Here is a 19,624-nt window from a genome sequence, read left to right on the forward strand (position 1 = left end):
GTAGTGTATGTTGTCTCCTCTCTACACCCATACAGTCTGTGTGATTCCTCCTCCCTCTGTAGTGTATATTGTCTCCTCTCTACACCCATACAGTCTGTGTGATTCCTCCTCCCTCTGTAGTGTATATTGTCTCCTCTCTACACCCATACAGTCTGTGTGATTCCTCCTCCCTCTGTAGTGTATATTGTCTCCTCTCTACACCCATACAGTCTGTGTGATTCCTCCTCCCTCTGTAGTGTATGTTGTCTCCTCTCTACACCCATACAGTCTGTGTGATTCCTCCTCCCTCTGTAGTATATGTTATCTTCTCTCTACACCCATACAGTCTGTGTGATTCCTCCTCCCTCTGTAGTGTATGTTGTCTCCTCTCTACACCCATACAGTCTGTGTGATTCCTCCTCCCTCTGTAGTGTATGTTGTCTTCTCTCTACACCCGTACAGTCTGTGTGATTCCTCCTCCCTCTGTAGTGTATATTATCTCCTCTCTACACCCATACAGTCTGTGTGATTCCTCCTCCCTCTGTAGTGTATATTATCTCCTCTCTATATCCATACAGTCTGTGTGATTCCTCCTCCCTCTGTAGTGTATATTATCTCCTCTCTACACCCATACAGTCTGTGTGATTCCTCCTCCCTCTGTAGTGTATGTTGTCTCCTCTCTACACCCATACAGTCTGTGTGATTCCTCCTCCCTCTGTAGTGTATGTTGTCTCCTCTCTACACCCATACAGTCTGTGTGATTCCCTCTCCCTCTGTAGTGTATATTATCTCCTCTCTACACCCATACAGTCTGTGTGATTCCTCCTCCCTCTGTAGTGTATGTTGTCTTCTCTCTACACCCGTACAGTCTGTGTGATTCCTCCTCCCTCTGTAGTGTATGTTGTCTCCTCTCTACACCCATACAGTCTGTGTGATTCCTCCTCCCTCTGTAGTGTATGTTGTCTCCTCTCTACACCCATACAGTCTGTGTGATTCCTCCTCCCTCTGTAGTGTATGTTGTCTCCTCTCTACACCCATACAGTCTGTGTGATTCCTCCTCCCTCTGTAGTGTATGTTGTCTCCTCTCTACACCCATACAGTCTGTGTGATTCCTCCTTCCTCTGTAGTGTATGTTGTCTCCTCTCTACACCCATACAGTCTGTGTGATTCCTCCTCCCTCTGTAGTGTATGTTGTCTTCTCTCTACACCCATACAGTCTGTGTGATTCCTCCTCCCTCTGTAGTGTTATCTTCTCTCTACACCCATACAGTCTGTGTGATTCCTCCTCCCTCTGTAGTGTATATTATCTTCTCTCTACACCCATACAGTCTGTGTGATTCCTCCTCCCTCTGTAGTGTATATTGTCTCCTCTCTACACCCATACAGTCTGTGTGATTCCTCCTTCCTCTGTAGTGTATGTTGCCTCCTCTCTACACCCATGCAGTCTGTGTGATTCCTCCTCCCTCTGTAGTGTATGTTGTCTCCTCTCTACACCCATACAGTCTGTGTGATTCCTCCTCCCTCTGTAGTGTATATTGTCTCCTCTACACCCATACAGTCTGTGTGATTCCTCCTCCCTCTGTAGTGTATATTGTCTTCTCTCTACACCCATACAGTCTGTGTGATTCCTCCTCCCTCTGTAGTGTATGTTGTCTCCTCTCTACACCCATACAGTCTGTGTGATTCCTCCTCCCTCTGTAGTGTAGTGTTATCTTCTCTCTACACCCATACAGTCTGTGTGATTCCTCCTCCCTCTGTAGTGTATGTTGTCTTCTCTCTACACCCATACAGTCTGTGTGATTCCTCCTCCCTCTGTAGTGTATGTTGTCTCCTCTCTACACCCATACAGTCTGTGTGATTCCTCCTCCCTCTGTAGTGTATGTTGTCTCCTCTCTACACCCATACAGTCTGTGTGATTCCTCCTCCCTCTGTAGTGTATGTTATCTCCTCTCTACACCCATACAGTCTGTGTGATTCCTCCTCCCTCTGTAGTGTATGTTGTCTTCTCTCTACACCCATACAGTCTGTGTGATTCCTCCTCCCTCTGTAGTGTATGTTGTCTCCTCTCTACACCCGTACAGTCTGTGTGATTCCTCCTCCCTCTGTAGTGTATGTTGTCTCCTCTCTACACCCATACAGTCTGTGTGATTCCTCCTCCCTCTGTAGTGTATATTGTCTTCTCTCTACACCCATACAGTCTGTGTGATTCCTCCTCCCTCTGTAGTGTCTCTCTCTTCTCTCTACACCCATACAGTCTGTGTGATTCCTCCTCCCTCTGTAGTGTATATTGTCTTCTCTCTACACCCATACAGTCTGTGTGATTCCTCCTCCCTCTGTAGTGTATGTTGTCTTCTCTCTACACCCATACAGTCTGTGTGATTCCTCCTCCCTCTGCAGTGTCTCTCTCTCCTCTCTACACCCATACAGTCTGTGTGATTCCTCCTCCCTCTGTAGTGTATGTTGTCTCCTCTCTACACCCATACAGTCTGTGTGATTCCTCCTCCCTCTGCAGTGTCTCTCTCTCCTCTCTACACCCATACAGTGTGTGATTCCTCCCTCTGCAGTGTCTCTCTCTCCTCTCTACACCCATACAGTCTGTGTGATTCCTCCTCCCTCTGCAGTGTCTCTCTCTCCTCTCTACACCCATACAGTCTGTGTGATTCCTCCTCCCTCTGTAGTGTATATTATCTCCTCTACACCCATACAGTCTGTGTGATTCCTCCTCCCTCTGTAGTGTATATTATCTTCTCTCTACACCCATACAGTCTGTGTGATTCCTCCTCCCTCTGTAGTGTATATTATCTCCTCTCTATACCCATACAGTCTGTGTGATTCCTCCTCCCTCTGTAGTGTATATTATCTCCTCTCTATACCCATACAGTCTGTGTGATTCCTCCTCCCTCTGCAGTGTCTCTCTCTCCTCTCTACACCCATACAATCTGTGTGATTCCTCCTCCCTCCCTCTGTAGTGTATATTATCTCCTCTACACCCATACAGTCTGTGTGATTCCTCCTCCCTCTGTAGTGTCTCTCTCTCCTCTCTACACCCATACAGTCTGTGTGATTCCTCCTCCCTCTGCAGTGTCTCTCTCTCCTCTCTACACCCATACAGTCTGTGTGATTCCTCCTCCCTCTGTAGTGTCTCTCTCTCCTCTCTACACCCATACAGTCTGTGTGATTCCTCCTCCCTCTGCAGTGTATATTGTCTTCTCTCTACACCCATACAGTCTGTGTGATTCCTCCTCCCTCTGTAGTGTATGTTGTCTTCTCTCTACACCCATACAGTCTGTGTGATTCCTCCTCCCTCTGCAGTGTCTCTCTCTCCTCTCTACACCCATACACAGCCCTTCCTGCTCTTCTCTTGCTGATCACATGAATACGAACACTGAGAGAGCCTAAAAACAGAAAGCAGAGGCACTCCCTGTGGAGGATCACACGTACTAATGCCGGGCTGGAATGGGGAAACAGGTGGTCTCTTACCTGCTCTGGTTGTGTACCGACATACACAACAATGGTTAGCGCGTGTTCAGTAGGAGATCAGGTTATCCATCTGCAGCCATCCCATAAAAACTTGTACAATCCAGTGAACTTCGTAGGTGGCAGGGATTTGTCTGGCGCTGACGGGATCAAAGAGGCTTCATGTAAAAAAGCTTTATTCCGCTAGGATACAACGCGTTTCACAGCACAAGCGCAGCTACCTCAGGAATGGCAATCACAGTTACAAGCAGGGTTATATACCCAAAGCATTTAACCCCTTACAAACAATTAAACATCAGAAAAACACATATGAATAACTTACAAAGCAATAAAATTACACATAAAAATAATGACATATATACTTAGGCAACAACAGTGTAGAAAGGAGAATAAATCAATATAAATAGACAAAAGACGTGTGAAATAAAAATAAGAAGGGGATTATATATAATAATAATATATAATAAGGCGCCAGTCTGAACATATATCAGCATTACCTCTACCAATGTAGGGGGAAGGATTCTAAAAAATATTATTATAAAATAATTATATATATAAAGGATTGTGTATATAAACAAGTATGTGCAAATGAATACATGTAGTTACTAAATGCCAGCGGTCATGTTCCACAGTCCGAAAAAATATCTACAGATTGGATACACTGAAAGAGAGAGGGGCGACCATGTATAATTAATCCGAAATAAAATATATTTACTTTTTTATTGTTACAGAAAAGTGGATATAAAAAATGTATATAGGGTATTTTATCCAACACTTTCGATAATTTCATTAAGGCCGGACGGGGTCAGCGCAGCCAATTTATAGATCCAAAAAGATTCCCTATTGATTAGCTGTTGGTATCTATTGTGCACATTATTTGGAATATTTTCAATGGATTTTTGATGTGTGGTAAGGAAATGCCTTGACAGACTGTGGTGCCTAAAACCATGTGTAATGTCCCCCTGTGCGTATTCATGTGGGACCGCACGGTCTGAACAGGTGTCGGGTAGAAGGTATACTGCAAAATCAGGAGCACAATTATTGCTGCCCTTAATTCTAGATGTCTCTTTAGTTTGGAATGAATAGAAATCATGTGTCACATTATTATTAGTGAGCAGCACAAACAGCGGCTATTATTACTAGGACCACTACTACAATTCTGGGATATGAAATACCGTATTTTACGCCATATAAGACGCACCGGCATATAAGATGCACCCAATTTTAAAGGTGCAAAATCTAGAAGAAAAAAAGACTCTGCACCCAACAGTGATCATCAACCTGCGGACCTCCAGATGTTGCAAAACTACAACTCCCAGCATGCCTGGACAGCCGTTGGCCACTGGAGAGGCGGTAATACTCGCATGTCCCCGCTGCTCCGGACCCGTCACCGCTGCTCTGGATGTCGCTCCATCGCTGTCGCCGCGTCCCCGACGCTCCGGACGTCTTCTTCCCCGGGATCCACGCTCTCCTTCGCCGTCATCACGTCGCTACTCACGCCGCTCCTATTGGATGACGGGACGGCGTGAGTGATGACGTCGTAGGAGAGCGCTGCCATGCAGGGGATCCCGGCACGGAGCAGACACAGAGGAGGCAGGTAAGGTCCCTCCCGGTGTCCTGTAAGCTGCGGCGGCGGCGGTCCCGGGTTAGTGTCACTTTCGCTTCAGACGCGGCGGTCAGCTTTGATCGCTGTGTCTGAAGGGTTAATACAGGGCATCAGCGCGATCGGTGATGTTCTGTATTAGCCGCGGGTCCTGGCCGTTGATGGCCGCAGGGACCGCCGCGATAGGGGTGTATTCACCGTATAAGACGCACCGACTTTTACCCCCCAGTTTTGGGGAAGAAAAAGTGCGTCTTATACGGTGAAAAATACGGTATTTCATATCCCAGAATTGTAGTAGTGGTCCTAGTAATAATAGCCGCTGTTTGTGCTGCTCACTAATAATAATGTGACACATGATTTCTATTCATTCCAAACTAAAGAGACATCTAGAATTAAGGGCAGCAATAATTGTGCTCCTGATTTTGCAGTATACCTTCTACCCGACACCTGTTCAGACCGTGCGGTCCCACATGAATACGCACAGGGGGACATTACACATGGTTTTAGGCACCACAGTCTGTCAAGGCATTTCCTTACCACACATCAAAAATCCATTGAAAATATTCCAAATAATGTGCACAATAGATACCAACAGCTAATCAATAGGGAATCTTTTTGGATCTATAAATTGGCTGCGCTGACCCCGTCCGGCCTTAATGAAATTATCGAAAGTGTTGGATAAAATACCCTATATACATTTTTTATATCCACTTTTCTGTAACAATAAAAAAGTAAATATATTTTATTTCGGATTAATTATACATGGTCGCCCCTCTCTCTTTCAGTGTATCCAATCTGTAGATATTTTTTCGGACTGTGGAACATGACCGCTGGCATTTAGTAACTACATGTATTCATTTGCACATACTTGTTTATATACACAATCCTTTATATATATAATTATTTTATAATAATATTTTTTAGAATCCTTCCCCCTACATTGGTAGAGGTAATGCTGATATATGTTCAGACTGGCGCCTTATTATATATTATTATTATATATAATCCCCTTCTTATTTTTATTTCACACGTCTTTTGTCTATTTATATTGATTTATTCTCCTTTCTACACTGTTGTTGCCTAAGTATATATGTCATTATTTTTATGTGTAATTTTATTGCTTTGTAAGTTATTCATATGTGTTTTTCTGATGTTTAATTGTTTGTAAGGGGTTAAATGTTTTGGGTATATAACCCTGCTCGTAACTGTGATTGCCATGCCTGAGGAAGCTGCGCTTGTGCTGTGAAACGCGTTGTATCCTACCTGAAGCCTCTCTGATCCCTTCAGCGCCAGACAAATCCCTGCCACCTACGAAGTTCTCTGTAACACTAAGAGAAGGGATAGGGAGCAGATGTGACCGATTCGGCAGGATAGCCAGTTATGTGAAGGTAAATTAGATTACAGCAGGAACGTGGGTGGAGATTTAATTCTATTCTTTTAAAATGCTCCTGACAGCAGGAAAACAGGGGTGTAAGTAATCCCCTTGCTAAATCGGGCTCGTTTTGGCGATTCCGGGGATACCTATATTGTGTGCATAGTCTTTGCTGGCCCAGAGATTTAAGTCTTTTTGCCATTATGCAAATTAAGCTCAAGTGCCCAGGGGGCATTACCCCAGCATTGCAAGAGCCCAGGCACAGTAAATCTCCTCTTTATCTAGTGGTTGTCAGTCAGGCGGGGTGGGCCAATGCCAGTGCTAATGGAGGCTGTGGGCGGGGCTTACTTGGGCTTTCTCTATTCTGGGGAACGCTGCCCCCCCTTACACTTCATTATAACAGAGGCTTGTACCTCAGCACTAGAGAGGACTCTAGAGATAATTAAGGGGTCCCTGGAATCCTGATGACCAGCCTAATTTACCCAGGAGCTTTTTAACCCCTTATTCTCTGGCTGACAGATCCTCTTTAAGTCTACTGGTTTTTCATGTGAAGGTGTCCGTAACCGATAAGGGGTGTCTGGTCCGATCACTGCCGCTGTGCAGATAGAGAAGGTTTCCTCCTCATTAACCCTTCATCTCCTGGGAACACTCACTGACTGGTGAAATGTAGCAGTGCTCTGCTGTGTGAGGTCATTGTATTATTCTTCTCTCTTCTTAGTTGAAGCAGGATTCCCGACCGAGTGCGCAGAAGAGAGCAGGGCCAGAGGAAAGATGTCACTGAGCGCCCACAACTCCTCTATGGTAATATGGCAGCTCCGCGTCCTCCACCCAATCACCAGGCACATGCGCCAAATGTATATATAGTCACCTGACCCAGACCAACACAATGTCCACTTGGCTTCTATCGGGCAGATATATATCAGTATATAGTTCTGGTCTCTATAGGGCAGGTATATATCAGTATATAGTTCTGGTCTCTATAGGGCAGGTATATATCAGTATATAGTTCTGGTCTCCATAGGATAGGTATATATCAGTATATAGTTCTGGTCTCCATAGGGCAGGTATATATCAGTATATAGTTCTGGTCTCCATAGGGCAGGTATATATCAGTATATAGTTCTGGTCTCCATAGGGCAGGTATATATCAGTATATAGTTCTGGTCTCCATAGGGCAGGTATATCAGTATATAGTTCTGGTCTCCATAGGGCAGGTATATATCAGTATATAGTTCTGGTCTCCATAGGGCAGGTATATATCAGTATATAGTTCTGGTCTCCATAGGGCAGGTATATATCAGTATATAGTTCTGGTCTCCATAGGGTAGGTATAGATCAGTATATAGTTCTGGTCTCCATAGGGCAGGTATATATCCATAGGACAGGTATATAGCATGTGACATGTGCTTCTGCTCTCTGTTATCAGCTCCTTCTGTCGCCCTTCGGGTCGTCTCTGTGCACTCAGGAGCTGACGGATGCGGAGAAGGTGTTTGCGGAATGTCAGCAGGAGAGGCCGGTCCCCTTCCATCAGTGCCTGACCCCGGGTCAGCTCAGCCGCTGCCAGAAGGTGGGAGAAGGGGTGTACGGGGAAGTGTTCCGCACCCTTCGCGGGGGGCAGCACGTGGCCCTTAAGGTGAGTGATGGTCCTCTCCATCCCCTAAACACCCTTGTCCATCCTCTCCACCCCCCACACACTTGTCCGTCCTTTATATTCCACATCATCCCCCCACCCCCTGTCCGTCCTCTCCATCCTCCCCCCACCCCCTGTCCGTCCTCTCCATCCTCCCCCCACCCCCTGTCCGTCCTCTCCATCCTCCCCCCACCCCCAGTCCGTCCTCTCCATCCTGCCTACCCCACCCCCAGTCCGTCCTCTCCATCCTGCCCACCCCACCCCCTGTCCATCCTCTCCATCCTGCCCCCCCCCCCCGTCCGTCCTTTCCATCCCACCCCCTGGCTGTCCTTTCCATCCCACCCCCTGGCCGTCCTCTCCATCCTCCCCACTGTCCGTCCTCTCCATCCTCCCCACTGTCCGTTCTCTCCATCCTCCCCACTGTCCGTCCTCTCCATCCTCCCCACTGTCCGTCCTCTCCATCCTCCCCACTGTCCGTCCTCTCCATCCTCCCCACTGTCCGTCCTCTCCATCCTCCCCACTGTCCGTCCTCTCCATCCTCCCCACTGTCCGTCCTCTCCATCCCACCCCCTGTCCGTCCTCTCCATCCTCCCCGCTGTCCGTCCTCTCCATCCCACCCCCTGTCCGTCCTCTCCATCCTCCCCCTGTCCGTCCTCTCCATCCTCCCCCCACCCCCTGTCCGTCCTCTTCACCCTCCCCCCACCATGGCTGATCTCTCTCTCACAGGTCATCCCCATAGAAGGTCCCCAGAAGGTTAATGGGGAGAATCAGAAGAGTTTTGCAGAAATTCTCCCAGAAATCATCATCTCTAAGTGAGTAAAGTTCTGGACCCCAATATATATGTGTGTGCCCCCCCCCACCTGTATATAGAAGTGTGTGCCCCCCCCCCCACCTGTATATAGAAGTGTGTGCCCCCCCCCCCCACCTGTATATAGAAGTGTGTGCCCCCCCCCCCACCTGTATATAGAAGTGTGTGCCCCCCCCCCACCTGTATATAGAAGTGTGTGCCCCCCCCCCACCTGTATATAGAAGTGTGTGCCCCCCCCACCTGTATATAGAAGTGTGTGCCCCCCCCCACCTGTATATAGAAGTGTGTGCCCCCCCACCTGTATATAGAAGTGTGTGCCCCCCCACCTGTATATAGAAGTGTGTGCCCCCCCACCTGTATATAGAAGTGTGTGCCCCCCCCACCTGTATATAGAAGTGTGTGCCCCCCCCACCTGTATATAGAAGTGTGTGCCCCCACCTGTATATAGAAGTGTGTGCCCCCCCCCACCTGTATATAGAAGTGTGTGCCCCCCCCCACCTGTATATAGAAGTGTGTGCCCCCCCCCCACCTGTATATAGAAGTGTGTGCCCCCCCCACCTGTATATAGAAGTGTGTGCCCCCCCCACCACCTGTATATAGAAGTGTGTGCCCCCCCCACCTGTATATAGAAGTGTGTGCCCCCCCCCCACCTGTATATAGAAGTGTGTGCCCCCCCCCCACCTGTATATAGAAGTGTGTGCCCCCCCCCCCACCTGTATATAGAAGTGTGTGCCCCCCCCCACCTGTATATAGAAGTGTGTGCCCCCCCACCTGTATATAGAAGTGTGCCCCCCACCTGTATATAGAAGTGTGTGCCCCCCCACCTGTATATAGAAGTGTGTGCCCCCCCCACCTGTATATAGAAGTGTGTGCCCCCCCCACCTGTATATAGAAGTGTGTGCCCCCCCCCCACCTGTATATAGAAGTGTGTGCCCCCCCCCACCTGTATATAGAAGTGTGTGCCCCCCCCCACCTGTATATAGAAGTGTGTGCCCCCCCACCTGTATATAGAAGTGTGTGCCCCCCCCACCTGTATATAGAAGTGTGTGCCCCCCCCCACCTGTATATAGAAGTGTGTGCCCCCCCCCACCTGTATATAGAAGTGTGTGCCCCCCCCACCTGTATATAGAAGTGTGTGCCCCCCCCCCACCTGTATATAGAAGTGTGTGCCCCCCCCACCTGTATATAGAAGTGTGTGCCCCCCCCACCTGTATATAGAAGTGTGTGCCCCCCCCCACCTGTATATAGAAGTGTGTGGCCCCCCCCACCTGTATATAGAAGTGTGTGCCCCCCCCACCTGTATATAGAAGTGTGTGGCCCCCCCCACCTGTATATAGAAGTGTGTGGCCCCCCCCACCTGTATATAGAAGGGTGTGCCCCCCCACCTGTATATAGAAGGGTGTGCCCCCCCACCTGTATATAGAAGGGTGTGCCCCCCCCCACCTGTATATAGAAGGGTGTGTGCCCCCCCCCCCCACCTGTATATAGAAGTGTGTGCCCCCCCCACCTGTATATAGAAGTGTGTGGCCCCCCCCACCTGTATATAGAAGTGTGTGGCCCCCCCCACCTGTATATAGAAGTGTGTGCCCCCCCCCACCTGTATATAGAAGGGTGTGCCCCCCCACCTGTATATAGAAGGGTGTGCCCCCCCACCTGTATATAGAAGGGTGTGCCCCCCCCCACCTGTATATAGAAGGGTGTGTGCCCCCCCCCCCCCACCTGTATATAGAAGTGTGTGCCCCCCCCCCCACCTGTATATAGAAGTGTGTGCCCCCCCCCCCACCTGTATATAGAAGTGTGTGCCCCCCCCCCCACCTGTATATAGAAGTGTGTGCCCCCCCCCCCACCTGTATATAGAAGTGTGTGCCCCCCCCCCACCTGTATATAGAAGTGTGTGCCCCCCCCCCCACCTGTATATAGAAGTGTGTGCCCCCCCCCCACCTGTATATAGAAGTGTGTGCCCCCCCACCTGTATATAGAAGTGTGTGCCCCCCCCCACCTGTATATAGAAGTGTGTGCCCCCCCCCACCTGTATATAGAAGTGTGTGCCCCCCCCCCACCTGTATATAGAAGTGTGTGCCCCCCCCCACCTGTATATAGAAGTGTGTGCCCCCCCCCACCTGTATATAGAAGTGTGTGCCCCCCCCCCCCCACCTGTATATAGAAGTGTGTGCCCCCCCCCCACCTGTATATAGAAGTGTGTGCCCCCCCACCTGTATATAGAAGTGTGTGCCCCCCCCCCACCTGTATATAGAAGTGTGTGCCCCCCCACCTGTATATAGAAGTGTGTGCCCCCCCCCACCTGTATATAGAAGTGTGTGCCCCCCCCCACCTGTATATAGAAGTGTGTGCCCCCCCCCACCTGTATATAGAAGTGTGTGCCCCCCCCCACCTGTATATAGAAGTGTGTGCCCCCCCCCACCTGTATATAGAAGTGTGTGCCCCCCCCCCCCACCTGTATATAGAAGTGTGTGCCCCCCCCCCCCACCTGTATATAGAAGTGTGTGCCCCCCCCCCCACCTGTATATAGAAGTGTGTGCCCCCCCCCACCTGTATATAGAAGTGTGTGCCCCCCCCTGTATACAGAAGTGTGTGCCCCCCACCTGTATACAGGATATAGAAGTATGTACCCCCCACCCCACATGGGGGGTATAAGGTGCCGGGGGCAGATAGGGGTCACATGGGTGATATGGGGGTATAAGGTGCAGGGGGCAGATAGGGGTCACATGGGTGATATGGGGGTATAAGGTGCAGGGGGGCAGATAGGGGTCACATGGGTGATATGGGGGGGTATAAGGTGCAGGGGGCAGATAGTGGTCACATGGGTGATATGGGGGTATAAGGTGCAGGGGGCAGATAGTGGTCACATGGGTGATATGGGGGGTATAAGGTGCAGGGGGGCAGATAGGGGTCACATGAGTGATATGGGGGGTATAAGGTGCAGGTGGCAGATAGTGGTCACATGGGTGATATGGGGGGTATAAGGTGCAGGGGGGCAGATAGGGGTCACATGGGTGATATGGGGGTATAAGGTGCAGGTGGCAGATAGTGGTCACATGGGTGATATGGGGGGTATAAGGTGCAGGGGGGCAGATAGGGGTCACATGGGTGATATGGGGGTATAAGGTGCAGGTGGCAGATAGTGGTGATATGGGGGGGTATAAGGTGCAGGGGGCAGATAGTGGTCACATGGGTGATATGGGGGTATAAGGTGCAGGTGGCAGATAGTGGTCACATGGGTGATATGGGGGTATAAGGTGCAGGTGGCAGATAGTGGTGATATGGGGGGGTATAAGGTGCAGGGGGCAGATAGTGGTCACATGGGTGATATGGGGGGTATAAGGTGCAGGGGGGCAGATAGTGGTCACATGGGTGATATGGGGGTATAAGGTGCAGGGGGGCAGATAGGGGTCACATGGGTGATATGGGGGTATAAGGTGCAGGGGGCAGATAGTGGTCACATGAGTGATATGGGGGTATAAGGTGCAGGTGGCAGATAGTGGTCACATGGGTGATATGGGGGGTATAAGGTGCAGGGGGGCAGATAGGGGTCACATGGGTGATATGGGGGTATAAGGTGCAGGTGGCAGATAGTGGTGATATGGGGGGGTATAAGGTGCAGGGGGCAGATAGTGGTCACATGGGTGATATGGGGGTATACGGTGCAGGGGGCAGATAGTGGTCACATGAGTGATATGGGGGGTATAAGGTGCAGGGGGGCAGATAGGGGTCACATGGGTGATATGGGGGTATAAGGTGCAGGTGGCAGATAGTGGTCACATGGGTGATATGGGGGGTATAAGGTGCAGGGGGGCAGATAGGGGTCACATGGGTAATATGGGGGTATAAGGTGCAGGTGGCAGATAGTGGTGATATGGGGGGGTATAAGGTGCAGGGGGGCAGATAGGGGTCACATGGGTGATATGGGGGGAGGAGAAGCTTTTTGCTGTCGCCCCTCAGGTTCTGTTCTGTTTCCCATGTTACTTCTCTCTTGTTTCAGGGAACTGAGTTTACTTAGTGAAGGAGAAGACAACCGGGCCAGCGGCTTCATCCAGCTGCACTCGTAAGTTCCTCCCGTGTCCCCTCTTTCCCCCCTCGGGCCTTACCCTCGTCTCTGCACTGTCAATCCTCCAACTCAGGCCTTCCGCTTGCCTCTGTACCCCACCCTCTGGCCCGTCCCCTTATCTCTGTACCCAAACCTCTGGCCCTTCCCCCTTGTCTCTGTACCCCACCCTCTGGCCCTTCCCCTTATCTCTGTACCCCACCCTCTGGCCCTTTCTCTTGTCTCTGTACCCCACCCTCTGGCTGTTCCCCTTGTCTCTGTACCCCACCCTCTGGCCCTTCCCCCTTGTCTCTGTACCTCACCCTCTGGCCCTTCCCCCTTGTCTCTGTACCTCACCCTCTGGCCCTTCCCCCTTGTCTCTGTACCCCACCCTCTGGCCCTTTCCCCTTGTCTCTGTACCCCACCCTCTGGCCCTTCCCCCTTGTCTCTCTACCCCACCCTCTGGCCTTTCCCCCTTGTCTCTGTACCCCACCCTCTGGACCTTCCCCCTTGTCTCTGTACCCCACCCTCTGGCCCTTCCCCCTTGTCTCTGTACCCCACCCTCTGGCCCTTCCCCCTTGTCTCTGTACCCCACCCTCTGGCCTTCCCCCTTGTCTCTGTACCTCACCCTCTGGCCTTCCCCCTTGTCTCTGTACTTCACCCTCTGGCCCTTCCCCCTTGTCTCTCTACCCCACCCTCTGGCCTTTCCCCCTTGTCTCTGTACCCCACCCTCTGGCCCTTCCCCCTTGTCTCTGTACCCCACCCTCTGGCCCTTCCCCCTTGTCTCTGTACCCCACCCTCTGGCCCTTCCCCCTTGTCTCTGTACCCCACCCTCTGGCCCTTCCCCTTGTCTCTGTACCCCACCCTCTGGCCCTTCTCCTCTTGTCTCTGTACCCCACCCTCTGGCCCTTCCCCCTTGTCTCTGTACCCCACCCTCTGGCCCTTCCCCTTGTCTCTGTACCCCACCCTCTGGCCTTCCCCCTTGTCTCTGTACCTCACCCTCTGGCCTTCCCCCTTGTCTCTGTACTTCACCCTCTGGCCCTTCCCCTTGTCTCTGTACCCCACCCTCTGGCCCTTCTCCTCTTGTCTCTGTACCCCACCCTCTGGCCCTTCCTCCTTTTCTCTGTACCCCACCCTCTGGCCCTTCCTCCTTGTCTCTGTACCCCACCCTCTGGCCCTTCCTCCTTGTCTCTGTACTCCACCCTCTGGCCCTTCCCCCTTGTCTCTGTACCCCACCCTCTGGCCCTTCCTCCTTGTCTCTGTACTCCACCCTCTGGCCCTTCCCCCTTGTCTCTGTACCCCACCCTCTGGCCCTTCTCCTCTTGTCTCTGTACCCACCCTCTGGCCCTTCCCCCTTGTCTCTGTACCCCACCCTCTGGCCCTTCTCCTCTTGTCTCTGTACTCCACCCTCTGGCCCTTCCTCCTTGTCTCTGTACCCCACCCTCTGGCCCTTCTCCTCTTGTCTCTGTACCCACCCTCTGGCCCTTCCCCCTTGTCTCTGTACCCCTCCCTCTTAAGCCTTTTCCTCTTTCTTACAGAGCGCACTGCGTGCAGGGCTCCTATCCCCCAGACTTGCTTTCTGCCTGGGACCAGTTTAGTAAGGAGAAGGGGACGGAGAATGAAAGGCCTGGTAAGGACAATGTAGCCCCATAATCTTGATGTGACCCCCATCTCCGGGTCTTTTGCTTCTTCCTTGGGGGATGGATTTTCTTACGCAGAAACGTATTAAGCCCATAGTGAGGGAAACCGATTGGAAGGTCCTGGTCTGGCAGAGAGTGCCGCTCCTTTATTAATGTCTTCAGAGACTCCTCAACAACAACGCTGCAAACCAGCGATATTGCCTTGTGTCATAGAGCCAGCGGTCGGCCATCGAATGATCGGACCATCATGGCGGTCATAAAACCATTGTGTGAACTGTAAAAAGGCACAAACAGTCCAACCGCAAAGGGGTCTTCTCATCACATGTCACTGTAGACAGGGGGGATGGTCTCATCACATGTCACTGTAGGCAGGGGGGATCTTCTCATCACATGTCACTGTAGACAGGGGGGATGGTCTCATCACATGTCACTGTAGGCAGGGGGGGATGGTCTCATCACATGTCACTGTAGGCAGGGGGGATGGTCTCATCACATGTCACTGTAGGCAGGGGGGATGGTCTCATCACATGTCACTGTAGGCAGGGGGATGGTCTCATCACATGTCACTGTAGGCAGGGGGGATGGTCTCATCACATGTCACTGTAGGCAGGGGGATGGTCTCATCACATGTCACTGTAGGCAGGGGGGATGGTCTCATCACATGTCACTGTAGGCAGGGGGGATGGTCTCATCACATGTCACTGTAGGCAGGGGGATATTCTCATCACATGTCACTGTAGGCAGGGGGATATTCTCATCACATGTCACTGTAGGCAGGGGGATGGTTTCATCACATGTCACTGTAGGCAGGGGGGATCTTCTCATCACATGTCACTGTAGACAGGGGGGATGGTCTCATCACATGTCACTGTAGGCAGGGGGGGTGGTCTCATCGCATGTCACTGTAGGCAGGGGGGGATGGTCTCATCACATGTCACTGTAGGCAGGGGGATGGTCTTCTCATATGTCACTGTAGGCAGGGGGATGGTCTTCTCATATGTCACTGTAGGCAGGGGGGGTCTTCTCATCACATGTCACTGTAGGCAGGGGGGGTCTTCTCATATGTCACTGTAGGCAGGGGGGGTCTTCTCATCACATGTCACTGTAGGCAGGGGGGGATGGTCACATCACATGTCACTGTAGGCAGGGGGGATGGTCTCATCACATGTCACTGTAGGCGGGGGGGATGGTCTCATCACATGACGCTGTAGGCAGGGGGATGGTCTCATCACATGTCACTGTAGGCAGGGGATCTTCTCATCACATGTCACTGTAGGCAGGGGGGGATGGTCACATCACATGTCACTGTAGGCAGGGGGGGATGGTCACATCACATGTCACTGTAGGCAGGGGGGGATGGTCACATCACATGTCACTGTAGGCAGGGGGGGATGGTCTCATCACATGTCACTGTAGGCAGGGGGGGATTGGCTCATCGCATGTCACTGTAGGCAGGGGGATGGTCTCATCACATGTCACTGTAGGCAGGGGGGATGGTCTCATCACATGTCACTGTAGGCAGGAGGATTGTCTCATCACATGTCACTGTATGCGGGGGGATCTTCTCATCACATGTCACTGTAGGCAGGGGGATGGTCTCATCACATGTCACTGTAGGCAGGGGGGATCTTCTCATCAAATGTCACTGTAGGCAGGAGGATGGTCTCATCACATGTCAATGTAGGCAGGGGGGATCTTCTCATCACATGTCACTGTAGGCAGGGGGGGGTGGTCTCATCACATGTCACTGTAGGCAGGGGGGATGGTCTTATCACATGTCACTGTAGGCAGGGGGATCTTCTCATCACATGTCACTGTAGGCAGGGGGGATCTTCTCATCACATGACGCTGTAGGCAGGGGGATGGTCTCATCACATGTCACTGTAGGCAGGGGGGATCTTCTCATCACATGACGCTGTAGGCAGGGGGATGGTCTCATCACATGTCACTGTAGGCAGGGGGGATCTTCTCATCACATGTCACTGTAGGCAGGGGGGGATGGTCTCATCACATGTCACTGTAGGCAGGGGGGGATGGTCTCATCACATGTCACTGTAGGCAGGGGGGATGGTCTCATCACATGTCACTGTAGGCAGAGGGATCTTCTCATCAAATGTCACTGTAGGCAGGGGGGATGGTCTCATCACATGTCACTGTAGGCCGGAGGATGGTCTCATCACATGTCACTGTAGGCAGGGGGGGTCATTTCATCACATGTAACTGTATGCAGGGGGATCTTCTCATCACATGGCACTGTAGGCAGGGGGGGGGTCTTCTCATCACATGTCACTGTATGCAGGGGGGTCTTCTCATCACATGTCACTGTATGCAGGGGGATCTTCTCATCACATGTCACTGTAGGCAGGGGGGGATAGTCTCATCACATGTCACTGTAGGCAGGGGGGATGGTCTCATCACATGTCACTATAGGCAGGGGGGATGGTCTCAGCACATGTCACTGTAGGCAGGGGGATGGTCTCATCACATGTCACTGTAGACAGGGGGGATGGTCTCATCACATGTCACTGTAGGCAGGGGGGATGGTCTCATCACATGTCACTGTAGGCAGGGGGGATGGTCTCATCACATGTCACTGTAGGCAGGGGGGATGGTCTCATCACGTCACTGTAGACAGGGGGGATGGTCTCATCACGTCACTGTAGACAGGGGGGATGGTCTCATCACATGTCACTGTAGGCAGGGGGGATGGTCTCATCACATGTCACTGTAGGCAGGGGGGATGGTCTCATCACATGTCACTGTAGGCAGGGGGGATGGTCTCATCACATGTCACTGTAGGCAGGGGGATGGTCTCATCACATGTCGCTGTAGGCAGGGGGATCTTCTCATCACATGACGCTGTAGGCAGGGGGATGGTCTCATCACATGTCACTGTAGGCAGGGGGGGGGTCATTTCATCACATGTCACTGTATGCAGGGGGATGGTCTCATCACATCTCACTGTAGGCAGGGGGATGGTCTCATCACATGTCACTGTAGGCAGGGGGGGATGGTCTCATCACATGTCACTGTAGGCAGGGGGGATGGTCTCATCACATGTCACTGTAGGCAGGGGGATGGTCTCATCATATGTCACTGTAGGCAGGGGGGGTCTTCTCATCACATGTCACTGTAGGCAGGAGGATGGTCTCATCACATGTCACTGTAGGCAGGGGGGGTCATCTCATCACATATCACTGTAGGCAGGGGGGGGTGGTCTCATCATATGACGCTGTAGGCAGGGGGATGGTCTCATCACATGTCACTGTATGCAGGGGGATCTTCTCATCACATGTCACTGTATGCAGGGGGATCTTCTCATCATATGTCACTGTAGGCGGGGGGGTCTTCTCATCACATGTCACTGTATGCAGGTGGGTCTTCTCATCACATGTCACTGTATGCAGGGGGATCTTCTCATCACATGTCACTGTAGGCAGGGGGGATGGTCTCATCACATGTCACTGTAGGCAGGGGGATCTTCTCATCACAGGTCACTGTAGGCAGGGGGGATGGTTTCATCACATGTCACTGTAGGCGGGGGGATGGTTTCATCACATGTCACTGTAGGCAGGGGGGGATGGTTTCATTACATGTCACTGTAGGCAGGGGGGGATGGTTTCATTACATGTCACTGTAGGCAGGGGGATGGTCTCATCACATGTCACTGTAGGCAGGGGGATGGTCTCATCATATGTCACTGTAGGCAGGGGGGGTCTTCTCATCACATGTCACTGTAGGCAGGAGGATGGTCTCATCACATGTCACTGTAGGCAGGGGGGGGGTCATCTCATCACATGTCACTGTAGGCAGGGGGATGGTCTCATCACGTCATTGTAGGCAGGGGGGATGGTCTCATCACATGTAACTGTAGGCAGGGGGGATGGTCTCATCACATGTCACTGTAGGCAGGGGGGATGGTCTCATCACATGTCACTGTAGGCAGGGGGGATGGTCTCATCACATGTCACTGTAGGCAGGGGGGATGGTCTCATCACATGTCACTGTAGGCAGGGGGATCTTCTCATCACATGACGCTGTAGGCAGGGGGATGGTCTCATCACATGTCACTGTAGGCAGGGGGGATCTTCTCATCACATGTCACTGTAGGCAGGGGGGATGTCTCGTCACATGTCACTGTAGGCAGAGGGGATGGTCTCGTCACATGTCACTGTAGGCAGGGGGGATCTTCTCATCACATATCACTGTAGGCAGGGGGGATGTCTCGTCACATGTCACTGTAGGCAGAGGGGATGGTCTCGTCACATGTCACTGTAGGCAGGGGGATGGTCTCATCACATGTCACTGTAGGCAGGGGGATGGTCTCATCACATGTCACTGTATGCGGGGGGATCTTCTCATCACATGTCACTGTAGGCAGGGGGGATTGTCTCATCACATGTCACTGTAGGCAGGGGGGATGGTCTCATCACATGTCACTGTTGGCAGGGGGGATGGTCTCATCACATGTCACTGTAGGCAGGGGGGATGGTCTCATCACATGTCACTGTAGGCAGGGGGGATGGTCTCATCACATGTCACTGTAGGCAGGGGGGATGGTCTCATCACATGTCACTGTAGGCAGGGGGGATGGTCTCATCACATGTCACTGTAGGCAGACGGGGATGGTCACATCACATGTCACTGTAGGCAGGGGGGGAATGGTCTCATAACGTCACTGTAGACAGGGGGGGATGGTCTCATCACATGTCACTGTAGGCAGGGGGGATCTTTTCAGTGCTCTATGGAGGATCTGATTTGGAGGTGTGATGTTCGCTCTATTGAAACATGAAAGTTTTAAATTTTGCCAAAAATCTGACTTTACAATGGGGGCAGAAAACTTTGTTTGACAGACGTCCCTCAGTCCTGTCCTTCTCCTCTTCCCTCGCTCCTGTCCTTCTCCTCTTCCCTCGCTCCTCAGTCCTGTCTTCTCCTCTTCCCTCGCTCCTGTCTTCTCCTCTTCCCTCGCTCCTGTGTTCTCCTCTTCCCTCGCCCCTCGCTCCTGTGTTCTCCTCTTTCCTCGCTCCTGTCTTCTCCTCTTTCCTCGCTCCTGTCTTCTCCTCTTCCCTCGCT

At 51.8% G+C, this 19,624-nt stretch overlaps 1 protein-coding gene across 4 annotated transcripts in view; it reads left to right on the plus strand.

Moving 5' to 3' along the window:
* LOC130307916 (uncharacterized) overlaps window positions 1-19,624 on the plus strand; it is a 53,383-nt gene that overhangs the window by 31,050 nt on the left and 2,709 nt on the right. For all 4 annotated transcript variants that reach the window (XM_056552193.1, XM_056552194.1, XM_056552195.1 and 1 more), the window contains 5 exons: window positions 7,150-7,232; window positions 7,858-8,064; window positions 8,788-8,873; window positions 12,870-12,932; window positions 14,450-14,541. In XM_056552193.1, the coding sequence (XP_056408168.1) occupies window positions 7,150-7,232; window positions 7,858-8,064; window positions 8,788-8,873; window positions 12,870-12,932; window positions 14,450-14,541 (531 nt within the window). The remainder of the gene's footprint in view (window positions 1-7,149; window positions 7,233-7,857; window positions 8,065-8,787; window positions 8,874-12,869; window positions 12,933-14,449; window positions 14,542-19,624) is intronic.

The sequence above is a fragment of the Hyla sarda genome, unplaced genomic scaffold, assembly GCF_029499605.1.
Source record: "Hyla sarda isolate aHylSar1 unplaced genomic scaffold, aHylSar1.hap1 scaffold_1442, whole genome shotgun sequence".
Lineage (NCBI taxonomy): Eukaryota > Metazoa > Chordata > Amphibia > Anura > Hylidae > Hyla > Hyla sarda.